The 22643-nt window shown below is 53.3% G+C and overlaps 1 protein-coding gene across 4 annotated transcripts; it reads left to right on the top strand.

Annotated features, from left to right (window-relative positions):
* Window positions 1–135: 135 nt before the first annotated feature.
* Window positions 136–21973, top strand: TPM4 (tropomyosin 4). Of its 4 annotated transcripts, none has more exons than XM_030303319.1 (9): window positions 136–353; window positions 5764–5889; window positions 10952–11085; window positions 13171–13288; window positions 13725–13795; window positions 14689–14764; window positions 16291–16353; window positions 16439–16508; window positions 17548–20178. In XM_030303319.1, exons 1-9 carry the CDS (start codon window positions 240–242, stop codon window positions 17628–17630), a joined length of 855 nt encoding a protein of 284 aa, XP_030159179.1. In that variant the 5' UTR covers window positions 136–239; the 3' UTR covers window positions 17631–20178. The 4 variants fall into 4 exon arrangements, with proteins under 4 accessions (XP_030159179.1, XP_030159170.1, XP_030159198.1 ...); XM_030303310.1 differs by lacking the exon at window positions 17548–20178 and adding an exon at window positions 20543–21973 and having other exon boundaries at window positions 150–353; XM_030303338.1 differs by lacking the exons at window positions 136–353; window positions 5764–5889 and adding an exon at window positions 6238–6460.
* The last annotated feature ends 670 nt before the right edge of the window (window positions 21974–22643 follow it).

Below are 22643 nucleotides of genomic sequence, written 5' to 3' on the forward strand. Positions count from 1 at the left end.
CCTAGGCCCAAATAAGGCGAGGGCTGCGGGGAGGCTGGTGAGCTGGCCAAGTCCTCCTGAGCAGGCGAGTGGCGGCCGGCCCGGCGGCCTGGGCTTGGGCCTCCTCCAGGACTCGCCCGGCAGCGGGGCGGTGCGCCCGGAGCCTATAAGGGCCTCGCCCCCGCCGGGCCGCTCAGTCCCGACCCGCAGCGCAGCCCCCACCCCGCAGAGTCCTCTGCGCCCGCACCCGCCGCCCAGCCATGGAGGCCATCAAGAAGAAGATGCAGATGCTTAAGCTGGACAAGGAGAACGCCATCGACCGCGCCGAGCAGGCCGAGTCGGACAAGAAGGCCGCCGAGGAGAAGTGCAAGCAGGTGAGGCCCCGACGGCTGGGCCGCGTCCGGCTGCCCACTGCCGTCTCTGGGCTGCTCCCAGCCTGGAGGCCAGGTGCTGGGCCAGGGTTGGGGGTGGGGGTGGGGGGACTCTCAGAAGCCTTGGTCCCCGGAGTCAGGAGGGGGACAAGGGGCGATGCTCTGGCTGGGAGCGAGGGGGACCACTGTCTTTCCAGGGTCCCTGAGCTGGGAGAGAGAGGTGGCCCCAGCAGGGCCAGTGTGAGCAAAGTGAGAGAAAGAGACAGACGGAGACAGAGACAGAGAGACAGAGAGAGGGCGAGCGTGAGCACGAGCACAAGGAAGGGGTCTTTGCGCCGGACGCGTGTGCAAGCTGGTGCGCGTAGGTGTGTTGGGACGAGGGTGTGAGCGTGGAAGTGTGTGCTAGGAGGGGGTGTGGCCGACACCGTATGTGAGGGTGTGTTTGTGAGTCTGCCAGCGTGTTGGTGGTGGTGTCACCGTGGGCTTGTGTGTGCGGGCGAGAGGCCGTGCTCTTGTGCCAAAGTTGACATGACAGCAATGGAATGTGTGTGTGTCGGGGAGAGCGTGTGTGTGTTCAGGTGACTCTATTTGTATTGGCGTGTGTGTGCATGTTGGGGTGATTGTTTCTATCGGTGTGTATATGTGCGTGTGTCAGGGTGTGGAGCTGTGCGTGAGTGTGGGTGACCCTGGCCCCGTGTCAGCGCATACCCAGGTATGTGTGGACCGTGGGTCCACACTGGTGACTGCCCAGGAAGGGTGGCCGAGTGTGGGTGCATAGTGGGGCCAGCTGTGTCCAGCTGCTGGGGGAAGCGGGTGAGAGTCTGGGGACTGGGCTAGTTGGAGACTCGAGGGTGAAGCTGAGAATCTCCATGCATCTCTGTGTATCTCAGGTGCCCCTGACGTTGCTGCTGTGAACCCAGAAGGGAAAGGTGGGGCGACAGTGACAGGCAGTGGCCTTGGACTCAGAGCTCCAGAGACGAGCTTTCCAGGAGGCTCTGGCAGTAGGGGTGCATCAGGGAGCTAATGTGGCCAGTGGGCAGGGGTCTGGGCTGGGCAGTCCCAAGGCCAGGGCTTGGGGCAGAGCAGAAGTCATTTGTCTGGGTCTGGGCGGCCAGATCAGCCAGAGGGAGGAGGGAAGGGGGTGCTGCTCCCTCCATAGCACCCTGCCCCTCACAGGGCTCATCCACTGCCCCAGGGTCAACCGTCCAGCCCTCAGGGGCATCAGGGTCTCAGATAAGTCCCGGGAGCCACCCAGGACAGTGACACTACACTCCTAGCCCTGCCCAGCCTATATGCCAGGCCAGCTTGGCAGGGAAAAGGGCAGGCTGTGAGCTTAGGCTGGCCCTGTTTCACAGCTCGATCACGGGGCGCCCTGGAGGGAAGGCCTTCTGTGCCTCAGTGGCCCCACATTTCAGACAGGAAAGTGACCGTGGTGCTTCCCTCATGACCATGGGAGGATGAGAGGTGACTGCAGGTGGAGCCCTTGTCCCGGTGCCCCGCACAGAGTAAGCACTCAATAAATGCAGGATTATTTCCTGCTCCACCCTACTTCCCCTTTGGGCCTCCCCATCCCCCGGTCTCCCCGGGCTTCCCTAAGAGTCTGTGACACATTGGGAGAGGCCAGCCCCGCCCCAGCGCTCCCTGCCATACTCCCTTCCTCCCTCCTGGTTCCCCTCCCTGGCAGATACAGCCGCCCCTCTTGTGCTGGCCCTGAGCTGCCTGCTTCCATCCATCATTTAGCCCTTGCCATGAGATGCTTAGCTGGGGATTCAGAGAAAAGCGAGTTTATGGCTCTAATTTTCACTAAGGTGTGGGTGACTGATACAGCATAATCTCCCCAGGCAGACACAAATTCAAAAGGAAAGGCTTCTCAGAGCCTTCAGCCAGCTGTATGGCCCCAAAGCAGGGACAGGTTCTCTCACCTTCAGCTGGATTTTTATTCTGTTCTTGTCTCTCCACGAAGCCACCCACTGGGGTGGGCTCGTGCTTGAATCCAGGCTGGATCTTCTTCTCACTTTGACTCAGGACACACTGCTGCCCCTCTCTGCACCCTCAGTGTTCTTATCTGTGAAATGGGGCACAGGCTACCTTCTGATGGCCAGGCATGGAACCCAAGATTCCAGAGGCCCAAAGCAGAAGCCACATTCCCATGGGGCGGATGGCCTGTCCTGCCTGGGAACAGAGGCAGGAGGCAATGAGGGACTCAACTTACCTGGAGAGCCTTATGCTTCAGGAGGCCAAAGAGCGTGGGCCGTGGGGCCTGCCTGACCCTTGGGGACCCTGCAGCAAAATCCCAATTCTAGGCCCTGTTTGTCCAGTGTGGGAACAGGACCAGGAGGCCCAGCCCCCCCTGCTTCCTGCCCGCTCCCCTCCCAGGGCAGTGACATCCGCCACAAGTGGCCTTTGACCCCACATCCTGCCTCAGCCCTGCCCTAAGGCCCCATTTACACAGACTAAGGTGTGCAGTCCATGACCCTCCCAGCTGTTTTACAGGCAGGGAAACTGAGGCCCAGAGAAGGAAGTGACTTGTCAGAGACCTCCCAGAGCCAGGCCAAGGCCACGCGCCCCCCCCCCGCCCCCCGCCCCCAGCAAGGTGCATACACTAGCACACACTCTGTGCTCAGAAACCAGACAGACGGAAAGAAACCCGGTTTGTCAGTCTTATTTATTTTTCATACCTGGCTCCAACCACTGAAGGGTTTGGGGTTGTGTCATTGATTCATTCCGCGCATTTCCCCTGGGGTTCCGCGGGGAGCCCTGGGCCCGGTGCCATGCTGAGTGATACTGGGGCTCAGAGGGACCTCAGCCCGAGGCAACTCCAGGGGAGCCCAGGCTGGGAGAGACAGAGCCAGACATGGAGGGACGCTCCCTGCCTCAACAGTCAGGGTGGGCCAGAGGGAGGGACAGGGGCTGGGAGGGTCCAAGGTGGGCGGTAAGGCTCTGCCCAGGGCAGCAGGGCAGGCTGCTCAGGGGAGGGGGCATCGGGGCAGGATGTGGAAGGTAGGCAGGAAGAGGGTGCACTGGGCAGGGGGCATGGGTAGCCTCCAAGTCAAGCGAAGCAGCTGTGGAATCAGTCAGCCCCTATCTGTACGGCCCAGGGACAAGTCCCTTCCTCATTCTGGGACTCAGTTTACCCTTCTGTGACATGGAGCTTTAGTGAAACAGTACTTGTAGTGTGCCTGGCACATTCTATGAGAGAATGCATGAGGGAGGGGCAGAAAGAAAGGGAGAGAGAGAACCTCAAGCAGGCTCCGCACCATCAGCACAGAGCCCAACGTGGGGTTCGAACTCTTGAACTGTGAGATCATGACCTGAGCCAAAATCAAGAGTCCGATGTTTAACCGACTGAGCCACCCAGGCACCTCAGTGTGCCTGGCACATTCTAAATGCCTCATAGCGCCCTGCCCACATTACCCCAGTCCCCGCCCCTTGTTGTCCAAATGTTGCCGGAAAATGTTGTCAAACACTCAACCATCTCAGCACCTGGATGAACCCAATGCTGCAGAACTTGCTCTCACTCTTTCATGTTAAGAGAGCGCTCCGCTGGGCACATAGGTGGCACCTACGAAATGCTGCACCCCACAGCTCCTTCCAGAAGGAAGTCAGGTGGACGCTGGGTCACGCTGACCTGTCTTTAAGGAAATTGGCTCATTTTCTCAGTCAAGGCAAAAGTTTCACAGCAGCTACTGGGGCACTCAGAGAGCACCACATCAAGGCTTCCATTTTACAGATGAGGAAACTGAGGTCAGAAAAGGGGACAGGGTATCATAGAGCTGGGATTTGGAGCCAGGCTTTTGGGCTTATTGCCTGAAGGTCCTTCCTTCCACTCCCCTCCCTACTCCCTAGCTCAGCAGCAGGACACTCAGTGGCCCTGAAGACGGGACAGGGGGCCTTTTAAGAATCTGCACAGGTGCCCCCCCCCGCCCCCAGGCAGTTCAGTCAGTTGATATCCGCTCAGGTCATGATCTCACGGTTTGTGAATCGGAGCACAGAGCCTGCTTGACATTCTCCCTCTCTGTCCCTCCCCCACTTGCGCGCACGCTCTCTCTCTCTCAAAATAAATAAATGAACATTAAAAAAAAAATTTGCACGGGCACACACCCACACACGCACACACGCACACACACACAAAGCATCTGGCACATTTTAGACATCACCTCGGGGGTGAGTGTGTAACCCAGATCAGATTCAGAGCTTGACCTAGAAGTCACATCAGCGTTTCTAACATACCTTCTTCGGGAAGTTAGAGAAAAGAAGGAAGTCAGAAAGGGATGCAGGAAAGCAGGCCTGGCCTAAGGGCCTGTTCAGAAGTGGATTCAAATCCTATGCTGTGTGTTCTGGAGAAAGTCATTCTACCGCTCTGGGCTTCCTGCTGGGAAAAGGAAGCAGGAGGATGAAGTGAGGGCCTCCCGCCCACCCTGGGAGCATGGACAGGACCGGGGACATATGTCAGATCAAAGCACAAGCTGGACGGGCCACCCCAGACCAGAGTTAGGGGTAGGGGAGGGAGGTACAGCCTGGAGGTGATGGAGAAAGCTGACTCTTAACTGGTGTGGTGGAGGGCGATGGAGAGGGAGAGGTGAGGGGGTCTGTGGTTTGTATCCCACAGACTCGAACTTTTCACACTGGGAGTGCCCAGAGAGCAGCAAGTCTCCAAGGTAAACAAATAGAACTGAAAATTGGGGGGAAGTAGGGGACATTTTAATTAAAATGAACATAAGCCAGATGTGCAATAATTTTAAAGGTTTAACTTCTGCCTTCGAAGAAAATGGTCTTTGTGGGGGCATCTCTCTTCTGGCCAGGACCCCCAAGTACAAGAGTGGAGCGAGTCTGAGCCCTTCAATCTTTCAGAGTATTTTGTGAGACAGTCTGAGAACCACTCTCTTGGGCAATGGGGAGCCACAGTAGTTCTAGGCAGGGGGAGGGCAAACATAAACTTTCTAAAATTTTTTCTGGCTGCCAGTGTAGGAGGCAGAACTGGGTGGGGGGGGGGGCACAGGCTGGGGCTTGGGGGACAGTCCAGGCCCAGAGTATGAGAGTCCTATTTCTGCCTAACCGGGGATCACCAGCAGGCCGCACCCCTGAAACTGGGATGCAAACCTGAACGTGTATTCCTGGGAAATGGTTTCAGGCCTTGTTTCCCAAAAGCTGTGATTGATTCCGAGAGCATCTGGGACCCCCCCCCCCCGCCCCAAAAGATAAGCACAGCTGGTCCCAGGAGGTGGGAAGAATGTGAAAAATCCTATTATCAGGTAGCATTAGAGTGGTGCCTAGTGTTGTTATCTCTGTTTTGCAGATGAGGCAACTGAGGCTCAGAGGGAGAGAGAGGGCTCTTGTGAATGGGGGGTGGGGGGCGCCCCTGCGCCTCGGGCACGTGGCCCCCAGGCTGACGCGTCCCCCCATCTGTCCCCAGGTGGAAGAGGAGCTGACACACCTCCAGAAGAAGCTGAAGGGGACGGAGGATGAGTTGGACAAATACTCCGAGAACCTGAAGGACGCACAGGAGAAGCTGGAGCTGACGGAGAAGAAAGCCTCCGACGTACGTGCGCAGTAATGGGGACGCCCGCGGCTGGGCCGGGCAGGAGCCCCGGGGCCGGACGGGCTGGCGGGCGGGCAGCGCCAGGAGGAAGAGGAGGAGGAGGAGGAGGAGGAGGAGGAGGAGGAGGAGGAGGAGAAGGCGGTGCCTCCCGGCGCTTTCTCCAAATAAGTCCCGAAAAGGGGCACTTTCCAGCAGCTGTGGCCAGCGGTGCCGACGTCAGGCCCTCCCCCAGCGGTGCTGACGTCGGCGGCCGGGCCGGGTGACCTCATCGCCCCGACGGCGGCCGGGCCGGGGGCGGGGAGAGGCGGGGGCGGCCCCGGCGCAGGCAAAGGCTCGGGGGGCCGGGGCGCGGCTGGTGCAGCTTTCGCCGGAGCCGGAGCCGAGCCGAGCGCCCGCCGCTGCCCGCCGCCCGCTGCGTGCGCCTCCGCGCCTCCGCGCCATGGCCGGCCTCAACTCCCTGGAGGCGGTGAAACGCAAGATCCAGGCCCTGCAGCAGCAGGCGGACGAGGCGGAGGACCGCGCGCAGGGCCTGCAGCGGGAGCTGGACGGCGAGCGCGAGCGGCGCGAGAAAGTGAGAGCCCGCGCCCCGCGCCCCCCGGCCCAGCGCGCGCTCCTTTCTCCCCTTCTCCCCGCGCCGCCCGCTTCCCGCGCTCCCCGGTCCTCCCCCCCTCCCCCGCACCAGCCCGCCTTCGCGCCCTCCGGCCTGGCAGCTCCGGGATCGTGGACCCGCACCCCCCCCCTCCCCGGGCGACCTGCTGAGACCCCCTTCCTCCGCGGTCGTCCGGCCCGGGCCTGGGGCGGGGGAGGGGGCGCAGCCTCCGGATCGGGCGTGGCTGGCCCGGCGAGTAATAGGGGGATGGGGCCGGGGAGGATGCGCGATCCCGGAGTGGGGAGGGGATGTGGGGGGGGGGGGGCGCCGCGCTGCCATCTGACTCCGGGCTGGCGCCGGGGTCCCGGGTAGGGGGTGGGGTGGGGGGACCGGCGACTGGACCTAGGAGCGGGAAGTGAGAGTGGAAACATTGAGCTTCCATTGTTTGGGGTTGGACTGGCCGACACGGACTCGGGGGAGGGGGGTGAGGGGCCGTCGCACTTTCTCCCTTCTTACGCGGCTTCCCGGCTCCAGCTGAACTTTCCCAGCTGTTCCCAGGGGCGCGGCGACGACGTGTCGGCTCCTGGCGGGGGGCGGAAGTTCAGCCCAGAGCCGCCGGCCTTTCCCTCCCCAGCTGGTCCCTGCGGGAACGGCCGCCGAGCGACGGCCGCGGGACCCCGCCTTCCCAAAGGATCCTAGGAATGTTAGCTCGGGGCCCTGGACCCCAGACGGTTTTGTGTGCCTTCGCTCCACGCTGCGGGGCCGGAGACAGATAATGGGGCAGAACGAGGAGGCGCCCTCTTCGCCCTCTCGGCTTCCTCTGACCGCCCCTCGGGGCAGGACAGATGGTGGCAACTCCTGGGGCTGGGGAGAGATCTGGATTCTAACGCCGTCAAGTACTTAACCGCTAGGAACGCGTCTCCCCATCTGTAAAGCAGCGGGGACAGTACCGACCCCCTAGGAGAGCTGGGAGGGTCCCAGGAGTACAACCTCCCTGCAGAGCACCCGGCGCCGAGTAGGTGCTCAGTTCCTGGGCTTATTTTTCCCCTCCCTGTAACCTCAGAAGAGCCCACAGTCTGATGGAGGTGAGGGGTACAAACAGGGCTGGTTAGCCTACCCGAGGGGTTCAGTGTTCTGTTGTGGGAGCATCACAGGGAAGCCGCCGCTCGGTGGGGTAGGCTTCAAAATGGAAGTTGAGCATTATTCTAGAATAAGGCTTTGCTGGGAAGAGGGACTTAGGTGTGCAAAAAAGTTGGAGAGGGCCCAGGGCCCCTGAAAGCTGGAGTGTTGAGAGGAAGGGTGAGGACCCCAGAAGTGGAAAAGGTGTCATGTGTATTGTCAAGGCTGGAGGCGAGCCCCAGGCGGCTTCAGTGTTGGCCTGAGTGGAGGTGTTTAATCCTGTAAGTTGCTCTGGCGTGAAGAGGCCTCAGAAACCTGGTGCAAGCCTCAAACAGTAGCTGGTTTGGCCTCTTTCACACAAGGAACCGGCATAACCCTCCCTCTGATCTCATCCCAAGTCATCTCGCTGGAGGACGATTACTTCTGCTTAAAAATGGCCCTCAGCCTCGAGCCAAGACATAGGAGGAGGACAGTCCAGTTGGGAGGAAAGATGTTTTTGGAAAGTTGTGGACTTCTTAAAAAGTTTGCTTTTCAGAGCATGCGCCTCTTGGTCAGGATGGGGAAGTCTGAAGAAAAGTTCCTGGGCAAAGGAACTGAGCCCAGAGAAGGGAAGAGAAACCCAAAAACACACAACAAAAAACCTTTCTCAGTCTCTTGTGGAGAAAACCAAGAGCCGGCGTGTGGCAGACTTCTGGGTCTCCTCCCGACAGCTGGTTTCGTTTAGATTTTTGTGTGATTAACCGACATCTTCCTGTTCCTTTGCCACATGTATCTAGCGAGCCTCTTTTACCTTATAAGGGAAATCCTTTGTAGAGTGTAGAAGCTTTGATTGCAGGAAGGGGTGGAGCCCAAAATGACTAGCAGTGACTAGCAGTTTTTCAAAAATACATATATATGTATGGATGTATATCCTCCTATGTACCAGCGTTCTTTCAATTCCAGGCGGTTGAAAGTGTGCCAAAAGCATGGTTATCAGGACTCAGAACTCCCCACGTAAAGAAAGCCTCGCTTTTATTTTTTTGAAGACAATTCATGAGTCAGGCACCTTTGTTTGATGTTAAAAAGCAATTCCTTGATTGCTGGCGGGGATGGGGTTTCTTTTGGGGGGGGGTGATGAGAATGTTCTGGAATTAGGTAGTGGTGCTGATGATGAGGTTTTGCTAATGTGCTAAAAAACTGTTGGGGGGAAAAAATCAATTCCTGCCCTGTTGCTGAAGGAGTTAAAGAATCATGTCATCAGAAAGAATAAAAGGCACCCACTCATTGGAAGGGGTGGGTGAGTTTCTTAAAATAGTTCATCGGTGGTTTAACAGAGGAAGTTGCGATCAGAGACACCTGTGGGAGTTTTCTCTCCATCTGCTGCTAAGACTCTGGAGCTGAGAAAAGTTTCCTGATTCTCTGTGTTTTTCAGCATCTCTGGCCTCATTCTTTTACTCCATTTTTTTTTGCTGTATAAATTCAGGGGGCAGTGGGGGGGAGCCTGGGTGGCTCAGTCGGTTGAGCGTCCAACTTCAGCTCAGTTCCCTATCTCTCAGTTCGTGGGTTCGAGCCCCGCGTCAGGCTCTGTGCTGACAGCTCCCAGCCTGGAGCCCGCTTCGGATTCTGTCTCCCTCTCACTCTCTGCCCCTCCCCTGCTTGCGCTCTGTCTCTCCTTCAAAAATAAACAAACATTAAAAAAATTACTAATCAAATAAAACCAAATCTAGCACAAACTGATAGAAAAATATTTTTAAAAAATTCAGAGGGAAGGCAGTGGTTTCCTGCTGATTTTTATGGCTTTCCCCATTCAGAGATTATTTGTCTTGATATGAAGAAGCCAGTGTAGCTTAACACGTCTTCCCTCAGTTGAGTCAAATCTCACCAGCTCTTTAGTATTTCTTCCTGAGGGTGGCTGGCCTCGAAGCCCCAGAGGACTCGGGTTTAACAAGGGAAGATCTTGCGGGGGGCTGGGGTTCGTGAGGCCATTTCTCACCAGTTCTGTGACATTGAACAGAATCATTTCACCTAACTGAACCTCTCAGTTTCCCCACCGTAAAATGCTGGAGGATTTTTTTTTTTTTAAGTTATTTACTTTTGAGAGAGACAGTGAGAGAGAGTAAGGAAAGGGCAGAGAGAGAGGGAGAGAGAGAATCCCAAAGCTCTCACTGACAGCGCGGAGCCCAACGTGGGGCTCGAACCCACGAACCGTGTGATCGTGACCTGAGCAGAGATCGAGAGTCGGACACTTAACCGGCTGAGCCACCCAGGTGGCCCTATAACACTAGAGGATTAAGTGAGGTGAAATCATGGCGGTAAGAGCTGTCCTTTTGTGGGACTTCCCACATGCCGGGTAGAGTCACTGCCACACCCTTCAGTTATGGGTCTTCATGGTGCCGGGACCAGGGTGGGGGTGGTTCAGAGCAGTGAAGCAACCTGCCCGATGCCACATGGCTACGCATCGGCAGAACGGGGATTCTGACCTAGCACTTTCTGAGCCTGGAGTTTGTGCTTTTATGTATGCCACCATTTTCCCTTCCTTGTAGGTGAAAATAACTTGAAAAGCCAGTTTCCCTGTTCAGACATCCCTCTCGTGCCTGTAACCAACTTTTCTTTCCTTCCTTCCTTAACATCTGTCTGTCCCGTCATCTCTGGGCCAGACCTCGTTCAAGGTTGTGTTTGGACCCTGCTGCCCTCCTCCTTCACATTGTGTGGCCAACATTTAACTGAAGCTTCCATATTCTTGCATTTATCTTGCCGTGGAGGTGACTGGGAGCAGAGCTTTTTATTTTACTTATTTGTGTATTATTTTTAAAGTTTATTTATTTATTTGGAGAGAAAGAGCACGCATGGAAGGGGCAGAGAGGGGAGAGAGAGAGCCCCAAGCCGGCTTCAGTCCACCAGCAGGGAGCCAGACGTGGGGCTCTAACTCACGAACCGTGAGATCATGACCTGAGCCGAAGTCGGCTGCTTACTGGACTGAGCCATCCAGGTGCCCCCCCCCCCCCGGAGCTTTTTATGGGACAGGGTGGAGCCAGGGCACTGGTGGCCTTACTGTCTAGGTATCCCAGAGAGGCCAGCACCGTCTTCTCACCTCCTGTGGTATATACTCTTCTCTCTTCCGTGTTGACTTGGCTGCCCGACCCGTCCTGGGATGCACACCTTTGTCACCGAGCGGTGGAAATTCCCGAACATTTTCAGGGAAGATCATACAGAAATCTCCAGATGGGAGCGTGAATCTCTTAACCGCCTGCACTCCCGGGTGGGCTTTGTCAGGGGAGGCGTGGTAACCGAGGGACGAGTGCCGTGTGCACTGGGGACTCCTGGTGCCGTCTGGCCTTTTCCTTCTTAACCCAGCTGCACCTCTCATCTCCCCAGGCCGAAGGGGATGTGGCCGCTCTCAATCGACGCATCCAGCTTGTTGAGGAGGAGCTGGACAGGGCTCAGGAGCGACTGGCCACAGCCCTGCAGAAGCTGGAGGAGGCAGAAAAGGCCGCGGATGAGAGCGAGAGGTGAGGATGCTTCCAGCCTGGCGGCTTCGGCATTGGCTTCTCGGAAGCGGGGACTGTGCCGCAGGGCTGACACCCCAGAGCCGGGGTGAGACCGAATGCGGGTGGTGTGGACGCGCGTGCACACACAGACCATGCACGGCAGTGCCTTGTCAACTGCCACGCTGCGTAGGGGCGTTTGTCGTCCTGGTGGTTGTGAAGGAAACTCCCGCTAGAGAAAATTTAAAAAATGGGTAGATGTAAGACTTGCACGTAGGACTGTCACCGGAGACCGGTGCGCAGAGTGCCGCTTCGTGTGTCCTCTGAAAGCCACTATGCATCTCATCTCACTGGTCACCTCCAGATATCAAGTTCCGGGGGGGATGGGGGGGGGACGGGCCACCCTCGAAATGGGCCGTGTGCGTGGATGCTGGTTAACCGTGCCGCCAGGCAGGCTTCAGGCTGCTGGGCAGTGACAACTGTACGTCAGGGACGCATGCAAACCACCTCTGTGGGATGCATTCGGGGCTCTGGCGGGATGCTCTTTCCTCCGGAGCAGGCTAACTCTGCACGCCTCGGCGCGGGCTCTGGAGGACTGAGGGCAGATTGTGTAATTCACAGAAGCAGCCGTCTCTGCGCGGTGGAAAATGGGTCCCTTGTGCGGTGATGGTGTGGGCCGGGCCAGTGGTCATTCTGTATCTGCCACACGATCGCAGCAGGGTTCTCGTTTGGCCGGTCCACGGTGGTTTCCTGGTATAAACCCCTCCAGGGGATTCGTTTCGGATGGTGCTGTTGTGGCCCATACACCGGAGATTAGAAACTACTTGGGGAGTCTTGGAAATTGACTCTGCCGGTTGCCCAGACGGGAACTTTGGGCACCCTCGCGAAGGCTACGCTGCGGCCGCCAGGAAGGGTGAAGGGCCCGGCCACAAGTTGCTCGGGGCTGTGCCTGGGGCCTGGGTTAGCCGCTGCCCGCGTTCACGGTCAGACCAGCCTGGCCAGATGTCTCCCTTCCAGGAGTTGACCAAACCCACCTACTTGTGTCATGTCACCAGAGGCCTTTGGTGACCCCCTTGTTGGAGATGGCTAGTTTTGATAGAATTCTGTACGTGGGAATTGGAGGGTCTAGATTCCAGTCCTTCCACAGCCACGTACTAATCGTTGGGCAAGCCACTTTGATCTCTCCAGAGCTGCAAAGGTTTTCCAAGTCTGCCCGTCCACGGAGGTTAAGGCTCTGTACAGATGGGAAGGGCGTTTTGAGGAATGGAAGCGACAGCCCGAATGGAAGTATTTATTAAACAGCAAGACGTATACGGTCCTCCACTCTGGGCAGGCATGACGCGCATCAATACGTTGTCCTGGGTTGGCCTCTTTCGGGGTATCTGAGCTGCCCTAGTGCGCTCCGAGCAGTGCCGGCCAGAGTGAGCTCGTTTCCTGGTAAGCCAGCTGCGTTGCAGATTTCCAGCTGTCCCCGGGACACTGTCCTTTCCAAATTGGACGCATCCACTTCCGATCGGGCCGTCCTCACCCCTCACCTTGTTGGTACCTGCCTCTTACCTGGTCTTCCCGTTCCTCTTTCTGGCTTCCATTCACTCCTGCTTTTGAAACGCTCCTGGGGTTCCCCTGTGTTCTCTTTTGGAAAGCCTCCCAGGACGCATACACACCTCCTCCCCCAGTGCAGCAGAACTCATCATTCCCACAGCCGCGCTGGCCCAGACCCCTCATCCCATTGTGGTAACCGTTGGCGTGTCCGCGCTTCTTGTTACTAGTCGGTGAGGGGCCGTAGAGGATGGGAGCTGGGACCCTGGAGCCAGTCCCGAGTCCCGGCTCTGCCACTTACTAGCTACGCAGCCTTGAGCAGGTTACTTGGCCTCCCTGTGGCTCCGTTTCTTCCTCTGCAAAGTGGGGGATGAGGTTCCTGCCTCGTGGGGCAGTTGTGAAGGTGAAGGCCAAGGTGAAGTGAAGAACACCTCTGCAATCTTCTGTGCGGAGCACAGGTTCTTGGTGGGTGTCAGAGAGGTGCTTGGATGAGCAGGTGTCTGGAGGTATACGAGGGTGGTAATCTGGTGGGGGGGGGGGCGGCGGTAATGACAAGGTTGCTCCTTGCAGAGGAATGAAGGTGATAGAAAACCGGGCCATGAAAGATGAGGAAAAGATGGAAATCCAGGAGATGCAGCTCAAAGAGGCCAAGCACATTGCCGAGGAGGCCGACCGCAAGTACGAGGAGGTGAGCGGGACAGCCCCGGGGCCGCCTGAAGGAGGCGCCTGGTTGGGGCAGCTGTCCTTCTGCGTCCACGTCTGTTCTTCCGGAGATGGCCACTCGGCTAGGAGACAATCTTCCGCAATGCCAGAAAGTCCCGGGGAACTCTGTGGCACTTGTCTGACTTGGTAGGGAGACCCACTGGTCAGATCACGTTTTGTCCCGCAGCCGGGTGCTTTGGCACAGTTTGACTGACGTTGGGAATCCTGTGGGTCTGGGGACCTTGAAAGTTCTGTTGCTCTCCTGCTGGCCTCCATGGTCAGCTTCCCTTCCTGTCTGCCTCCCTCCGGGGCCAGAGTCTTCACAGATGGTCTGGGGAGGGGCCTCACCGTCTGCAAGCGGGGAGGGGGGCATCCTCCTAGACGCGGTTGTTGGGGTCCCAGTTGGTCCTTTCTGTCCGCAGGTGGCTCGTAAATTGGTCATCCTGGAGGGCGAGCTGGAGAGGGCAGAGGAGCGCGCAGAGGTGTCCGAACTGTGAGTGGCAGAGCGGGACTGAGAGGGACAGAGCGGGAGGGAGTTGGTTGCACTGGGAATTGACTCCGACTTGGTAAGGCCAGTGCTCAAGCCAAGTGGAGGGGCATCTGGGACTCAGAGCTCAGCCCCTGCTTCTCGTCCCCATGGCTGACAGGGTGTCTGTTCTTACTGCCCTGGGAAGCACTTGCCTACGTGTTGACTCTTCCCACAAAGGTATTGGGAAATAGGAGTGAGACAGGCAGGAGCAGAGAGGCCGGGAAGTCCTATTTTCCCAGAGAGGATGATCTCAGGAAGCTGTGCCTTCTTAAGAGAACATTTGCCTCTGAAAGGCAGGCTTCCCTGTCGTGTTTCACTGCCTTGTTCCTGATGTCATTGTTTGGCTGGGACACATTCCTAGGGGAGGAAAGGTGAGAAGCTTGACCACAGTCACGCAAGCTCGGGGGGAACAAGAATGTCTCCCCTTGGTCTTGGGTGAGGAATCCCGCCGCGCTGAGAGAGGGGAATCCGGCAGATCGTTCTCGAGCCTGCCTCCCGGAGGGTCGGGTGCAAACCGATTGCTCTCTCCTCCCGTGCTCCATGGCATTGTTGCACCTTCTGGAGTCAGCCTCATAATTCACAGATTTCACAAGTCCCAGTTGCCTCGCCCCTGGCGAGAGCCCAGGAGTGCTTTACAAACCTTCCAAATACTCCTCGGCCTGCTGTGCCCTTGCCAGGCACGACAGGGTTTTGATAAGTGCACGGCACTCCGGCTCAGAAAAAGCCATTAACATTTTTCCCCCGCATTCCTTCTGGGGGCCCTAGGCAGCGGGGATTCCTCCTTTTTGAAAACCTTGACGGGAATTGCCTGCTATGAGGGTGGATAGGGCGCCAGATTCCTTTGTCTCTCTGCACAGAAAATGTGGTGACCTGGAAGAAGAACTCAAGAACGTCACGAACAATCTGAAATCACTCGAGGCTGCCTCTGAGAAGGTTGGTGGCTGGCTTGAGTTGGTGATTTGTTGGACTTTCTTTTCTTCCCCCCAAGGAACACGGGAGCATGCCCAGGGTCTCAGGGATCTGACCTGTGTTTGCTAACGGTAGCTTTGCTGCCCAGCCACAAGGTTTTTCCCTCCATAAAAAGAGATGTCCAGTGGCTAGACTGGACATCTCCATAAAAAGAGATGTCCGAAGTCCTTCTTCGGTGGGGTCTTGGTGCCATCTTCGTCCCCACCTTCTACAAGGGTGGAGATGGAATATGAGATTGGTACCTGGTCAGGCACTTCCTAGGGAGAGCTGAGCATAATTGTATAAATGCAGAGCCTCACTCTCAAACGATTCCCCTGGATCCCCCAGAAATATACTCTCACAGGTCAAGCAGCAGATACGAGAGGTGGAATTGGGCTTTTTAGGCTGAAATAGTATCCAAAGCAGTCATTACCGGAGAGAACCGCATCAGGAACAATGAACACACCCCTCCGTGGCCTGCCCTGTGAATTCCCCATCTTTATTTCTTCCTCACCCTACCCCCCGCCCCCCGCACCCCAGGGCCCTCCAGTTGCACTGAACATCTAGGTTAGGGGTTTCTTGGCTGTATAGCCCCGCCTACTTCTTTTCCTATCGTGTGGTTCATCGTGTTGGTCATAATTAACTCAATTAACGATATGCCTTCCTCGCCAGATTGTAAGTTTTAAGGACCGGGAGTATATCTGTCTTGTTTAGCGCCGTGTCATCAGTACTAACATGGATACTAAGATATCTGATGAGCAAATGTAGCTTATGTGTGCGTGCCAAATGCTGTCCTGGGCCATGGGGATAGATGTAACAGCGATGATATGGCTTCTGCTCCTCAAGGGCTCAGAGTCTAGTTGAGTTGAAGAGACTGGCCCTGTAATACAGTGCTTGAAGACTCCAACAGAGGGACCTTGGAAAGTTGGGAAATGTGTTACAAGCAGGTGACGTGTCAAAGGGCTATAAAGCATGATGATTGCCAGGAGCTCAGATTCCAGAGTCAGGTTCCAGTCATGGCTTGGTCACTTCCTAGCCATGTGACCCTAGACAAACTACTTAACCTCTCTATGACTCCTTACTCATCTGTAAAATGGGATTGGGGATATCTGGCAACGGAGCAAGCAGCTATAAAGGTTAGCTACTGCTGATCTGAGTTGAACCTGGCGAAACAAAAATAATTTCTGACATGTAGTGACGGGGAAAGGAGCATTCCGTGCTGGGGCAGGGGGCGATCTCAGGCCTGAGGCTGGGAGACTGGAGAGTGCGCAGGTTCCATCCCAGAGGGCTCCCCTACAGATGCGCTCCTCAGTTTTGTGCCCGTCTCTTCTGCCCGGAAAGGTGCTGCTGTGTCCACTCGGCCTCCTAGGCGTGTTCGTGGTGCTTCAAGCACACACTTTTCTCTGAGGAGCAGAGAACCTACATTCTTTTCTTTTTTTTTTCTGTTTCCTTTCTTTCTTTCTTTTTTGGTCCCCCCCTTTTTTAAAGTACCGCTTTGGTTTCTCCCGCAGTATTCTGAAAAGGAGGATAAATACGAAGAAGAAATTAAACTTTTGTCCGACAAACTGAAAGAGGTGAGCGTGACCGTACCCGGTTAGTTCGAGTTTCTCTTGCGGCTGGTCTCGAAGCCATCATAGTGACTCCTTTCTTTTCCTCCAGGCTGAGACCCGTGCTGAATTTGCAGAGAGAACGGTTGCAAAACTGGAAAAGACGATCGATGACCTGGAAGGTATGACACTGCCATGTCATTGCATTTTTTCTGCCTCCCTCTGCAGGACAATCTCCTGGCAAGTGGGAGGAGTCTGTGGAGGGGCTGAGCTGGGCTTTGTTCCTCTTAGGAAAGTGAAGTGCAGGGTGAGGGCACAGCAGGAGGTCAGAAGCACGGGACAGGACCGTGCAAGTCAAATTCAGACTTGGGTCGCCACTTCTCAAGAAGTAAAAGATCTCATGCTTAATTAGCTCCACATGTGAATACGGAGGCCCAAATATGGCTGATTTTAAAAGTCTTCAGAATTTCCTTCAATTTGCTCATTCCTGAGAGACGCCTTGCATTTTTAAAATGCCTTACATTTTTACAGAAGCTCTCTCCCAGAGCGCTCAAGAGTTTATCACAGTATGAGAAAATGGAAGCATAGAGAATGTAGAGACTGAATAAAGACTCCAGTCTGCAAGTCTGGTGCCCACATATCCCAGAATTTCTTGAAGAGTTCCAACTTAAAAAAAAAAACAAAATTCTGTCCCGCATTCTTCATAAAATAACCAGGAGATTCCAGAATCTTGGGATTCAAACATCTCCTAAAACCATCTGTCCCACCCAGAAAGGGTACAGAACTTATTCCCCAGACTGTGTGTCCAGTGTTTGGTTTGGGAGGTGAGGTTTCCATATAAGGGAAAACCCCCCCCCCCCCCCCCCCCCCGTTCCAAAGTATATATAACCTTTGGACTGGGTGACATCACTGAAAGTCAGAAATAACCTGGGGCGGGAGGTTGGGGGTAGACGCTGTGTTCATTTCTAGTCTCCATTCTTTCAAAGGTTCATTATAGCTAATCCCCTGCAGGGCCCCAAACCACTTGGAAACCTCTCCGTTGATCTTTTGTTTTCTCATGTGTTTGACGTAGGACACAGCTTTCTTTTAGTTCATGCTTTCTTTTCTCACTTTTGTTTCCTTCCTGTCATTGTTCATCTGTGGCACTCCACTCCGACCCTCACGTTCTGTCCCCTGTACCTCTTCTTCCGAACTGTCTCCCTGGGGACCTCCGCCCTCTAGATGAGCTATATGCTCAGAAGCTCAAGTACAAAGCTATCAGCGAGGAACTGGACCATGCTCTCAACGACATGACCTCTCTCTAAGAGGGAGCTGGGGTGCCGCCCTCTGTCCTAGCAATACTGAAGTTTGCCTTCTCACTGTGGTGCCTACAGTCCCGTGGGCTTCTCGAAGCTCCAGTGGTCTGCCTCCTGGTTTGGTCTTTCAAGCCTTCCTCTGCTGTGTCTGTGACTGTGTGACTGTGTGACTGAAATAAAGACAGGCCTCCTCATGCCCAGGCCCTCTCATTTTCATGTTCTTCCCTTGCCGCTTTTGAGCCGTAGCTGTGATGCCCTGGACCGTGGCTACAACAGAAAGTGGGTGGTTCCAATGAAGAGCTCATTTCAAAAAGAAAGTTATGCCCACATGATTCTTTTCCGACGATACGAAAACAAACGCCAATTTGGCATGAGCTCTCAAATACGTTGCTAGCGAACTATATCTGCGTGCCGATAGCAGTATTTCCTTAAATAGAAATTGTTTTTGAATGGAGACTCATCCGACCTCTTAAGCAGCTTAATAGAGTCAGCAGAATGTGCAAAAGCTGGCAGGCTCGTGTCTACAAAGAGGCTACTCTTGAGCGGGTTTTGATCTACGGATTCAAAAAGCGGCAATGGCATTTTGTGGTCTCTTTATTCCACCTTTTCACACGTGTTCTCTGTGTTACTCTCTGAGAATGGTGTCTAGGGTCCCCTATATCTTCATTGTTCACGGAACATCTATCCAGCCCTCCCAGTCCTGGGAGGAAGTTCACCAGGGAACCTCACCTCTATACCCTGCCCTTAGAAGACAACTATACAAGGAATTAAAGAGCATCCCATTAGCAGGGAAAGGGAGTGGAGGCTGCTGGAAAGCCAGACAAAGAGAAAGGATGCATTCCTGAGTTCCAAACAAAGTTGCCTGAGATGCTAACATCTCCTCATACGTGATTTAACTAGAACCGGGAACCTTGCCTTGGTTTGGTGAGCACTCATAAAGTTAGCCTGTGGGTATATTAAAAAAAAAAATTAGCCTGTGGGTATTAAGAGGTCACACTGAAAGTGACCAAAAGCTCATACATTTTTCCATAAGAATGCACATTTCAAATATTTTTATCCACTTCCCTGTACCCACCCCCAAATTATCCCAGAAACACTGACATGTTAGTGTCAAGTCTTGTAGACTGCCCCTTGGACCTGGGAGTGGCAGGAAAATCTCCAGTTAGATCGATTTTTTTGTCACTGTAGCTTATTCCTCAGCCGGTAATTTCTTACTCAGGTGGGTTCTTTGTATTCACCCCTCCAAAGTCCATCTCCCTTAAACGACCCACACCCTTCTACTCCCAGCCTCTCCCTGGTGTCCTATCATCCCCTCTGAATTTTTGCATAAGCCACTCCCCTCACACACTGCCATACTTACGCCCCTGGGAAAATTAGCCTATGAAGGGGTGTGGGTGTTTTTTGTTTTCTCTCTGTGTATATTTGTTCCTGGGACTTTTCCAGACCTAGGTATCCTCCACCCTTTGAAATAACTGCAGCCCTGCTTATCCAGTCGTTCAGCTTAACTGAGCAACTAGGTGGAGCCTCATGTACAGAGATTAGGGCTACAGAAATCTACGACTACCTGTTATTTTATCTGACACCTACCACAAAGTAGATGCCAGGGAATCTAAGTGGTGAGTTGAGGTCAGCATCTGTAGTGGGGAGACCTGGGTGTGAATCCCAGCCCTGCCATTTCAGCCGTGGGACCCTGAATGAGCCGCTTCACTTTTCTGCAAAACGAAAGCGATGTCTTGGTTGGTAAAGATTAGGAGAGACCATGGAGACATTGGCTCACGCCGAACTGGCGCCGTCCGTCCAGATTCGTCGGGCCCGGGTCACTCTTCCTTTCTGACAGAATCCGCCCAGATCGTAGCAACTTGAGGTTCTAAGGGCCTCATCGGATGAAAGGCCCAGCGGTTGTAGTTGAAAGATTGCCACCTTCGCAGCCTTTTTTTTTTTTTTTTTTTTTCTGAAAATGTCCAAGCTGATCCTATCACATTTTTAGGAGGCATTTTGCTTTCCTCCAGTATTTTAATGATTCTTGGCCTAGTCCTCTTATCAGCCATCACTCACTGCAAACAGGTTCTGTCCTGAGCTCTGTCACGCATAGCTCTAAATGGCATCTCACTGTTTTAGTTTTTAAATTTTTTATTTTATCAGCTCGGTCATTTAATAATTCACCCGTAATCTTAGATTTTAGTCATGCTGCATTTCTCTGGGGTTTGACTACATCGCTGTGGACACACGGACACAAAAACACAATTATGCCTGGAATTTAAATGGCCGTTCCCAGAAGCTCCAAAGGAGAAAACGGGTTTCAGGATTATAGTTTCCTACCAAAGGCCACCAAACTGGCACTAGGGGAGAAATGTCCTGTTTCCCAGATCTGATGTTTGTGTAGCACTTCAGAAGTTCTGTAGGGTGTCTCATTTATTATCTCCTTATGATAATTCCCACACCACACATTGTTGTCGTTATCCTTGACAGACGGGGAAACGGAGATGTAGCAAGATTAAATGCCTTATTTCAGAGGGACGGCTGGGGCTTACATCCAGGTGTTCTAACTCCAGACTGCCAGATTTACCAAGTTAAAACACAGGACACCCAGTTAAATGTGAATTTCAGATAGGCAATGAATAATTTTTTGGCCTAAGTATATTTCATGCAACATTTGGGATAGACCTGTACTATAAAATTATTTGTCGTGTGCCTGTAGTTGAAGACTCTGTGTTTTATCTCAAAACCGTATCTGACTCCCGTATTTGATACTCAAACCCTGTTATTAGATGGTGTTCTGCTATAATTAAATGTGGAGTACTTTCTCCGCTATGACTTTCACTCCGATGGTGTGGGATTTTAGAAGCTTTTTTTTTTTTTCTCTTAACAAAATTTTAGATGCTTATTAATTTATTTTTCCCCCCACTCTTAATCCTCACCAGAAAAACTTGCCCAGGCCAAAGAAGAGAATGTGGGCTTACATCAGACACTGGATCAGACACTAAACGAACTTAACTGTATATAACCAAAACAGAAGAGTCTTGTTCCAACAGAAACTCCAGAGCTCTGTGTCTTTCTCTTCTCTTGTAAGAAGTTTCTTTTGCTATTGAAATCTTCGCTTTGCTGGAAATGTCAAGCAAATTATGAGTACGTGACCAAATATTTTGTATCAGAGAAGCTTTGAGCACCCCGTTAAATCTCATTCCTTCCTTTTTTCAAATGGCACCAGCTTTTTCAGCTCTATTTTTATCTTTAAGTTGCATTTATTCATAAGGTAGGCAGGGTATTTCATACTGAGCATACGCCTATAGAGACTGAGGGCGTTTGGTTCCTGGGAGAATAGACAACCTTATACTTTCAAAAACCAACTCTAGTCACAGGTAAACTTAAAAGGCCGCAGAATACATAACCTTCTGGGCCACTGTTGGTCACACGACAGGTAGCCAGGGACCATCCCATTAAAATGGGTAGGGATTTTCCATCCAGAGCATAAAAAAAGGGAGGAGGGGGAAAAGGGCTTGCCTTGTGGGAAGTCATAAACCATAGATCAACCTTATCATCCTGGCTCTTTCCCACACACCACCATGCAGAACAAACATCCTCTGGGCAGGTAGCATGAGAATGCTTGGGAAATTATCGTAATAATTACCCAGATATTTTCTGGATAGATCCTATGTTCCTCTACAGGTTTCTTTCATTCTGAAGTTCTCTGAGGAGCAGATCTCTTATTCCAATAATGACCCATGCTTGTCTGCTCTGATCTGAGACCATCTGCTTAGCAGGAATGAATGTGGCAGAATTCAGTCTCATTCAGAGAAGTCCTATCAAAAAGACTGCGAGCCATCAATAATTGAGCAATGCTGACAACTACTGGGCAGAAGGGTCCTCTCTGACAGCAAAGTACAGATAGAGCAATGGGCCTCGCTTCCTCTCCTGTATACTTCCGGGAATAGCAAACTGAAGATTTACTTATGTAGGACTTTAATTCCTTCTTCAGGACCAAGTTAATGAAAGACCAAGAAACTCCTGATTAAACTGGATATGGAGCATTTTGTAGGCACAGCTGCATTTTGGCTTTGTTGTCTTTCTGCTTTCTGGGGTAACATCTCAGAGCTGAAACATTCCACATTCCCCAGCAGTGTGGGGGCCAACTCAAGTTTACAATTCTGACAAAATCACCCTGCTTCTAGCTTATCCAAATTCTCTGCCCCTCACTCCTATTTATTAAGCATCACACTACCCAGAAGGTACACTAGCAAATTGTGCAATTAAATAAAACGCACACCTTTCATTTAGATTCTTGCAACTGTATCATATGTAATAGTATCACTTTTTCTACATTTTGGTCAAATAAATTTTTACATAAACTATCATTTGTGTGAACTTTAGAATGTGTTTGGGGGTGGGGGGACACGTAAGGCATTCTGGTTCAGCGAACGTTAGTAGGATGGAAAGATTACTGTGCCAAGATGATTAACAAACATTGTTTGCTTTATACCGTGACTTCATGATAGGATTATTACCTCTATATTCAGGTGAGAGCACTTGGCCTCATTAATTCATAAGCTCCTGTCCTTTGTTATATACCCAGTCCCGCCTAAGCCAGGCTGTGAAGAATAACTAGGATTTTAATAGATGAGACAGGAGCAGGGAAAATGGTCCCTGTTGCTTGAGTCAGGAAGGCACAAGGCCTGCCTGCGTTAAGGCTTCTGTGTGTTGCGTATATAAAGGAAGGAAGGAGGAAAGTTGGAAGGCAAACTGGTCCATAGTGATGAGAGCCCCAACTTAATTTGGTCAGGAGTGGAGAGCCGCTGAAGACTAATCAACAAAGAAACACATTAGGAAAATCCACTTAGTCATTTTCAGGAAGGACTAGAATGGGGGGGTAGACTAGAGGCGGTGTGGCCAGTTAGGAAGTGGTTTCGGTTAATCCCAGATAGTGCTTGCCTGGGAATGAAAAGGAAGTGATCTGGAGGAAGATAACTTGAGACAGCTGACTGGCTGGCAGGTAACTAGAAGAGAGTGTCAAAGGTGACTGCAGTT

This window comes from Lynx canadensis, chromosome A2 (assembly GCF_007474595.2).
Source record: "Lynx canadensis isolate LIC74 chromosome A2, mLynCan4.pri.v2, whole genome shotgun sequence".
NCBI lineage: Eukaryota > Metazoa > Chordata > Mammalia > Carnivora > Felidae > Lynx > Lynx canadensis.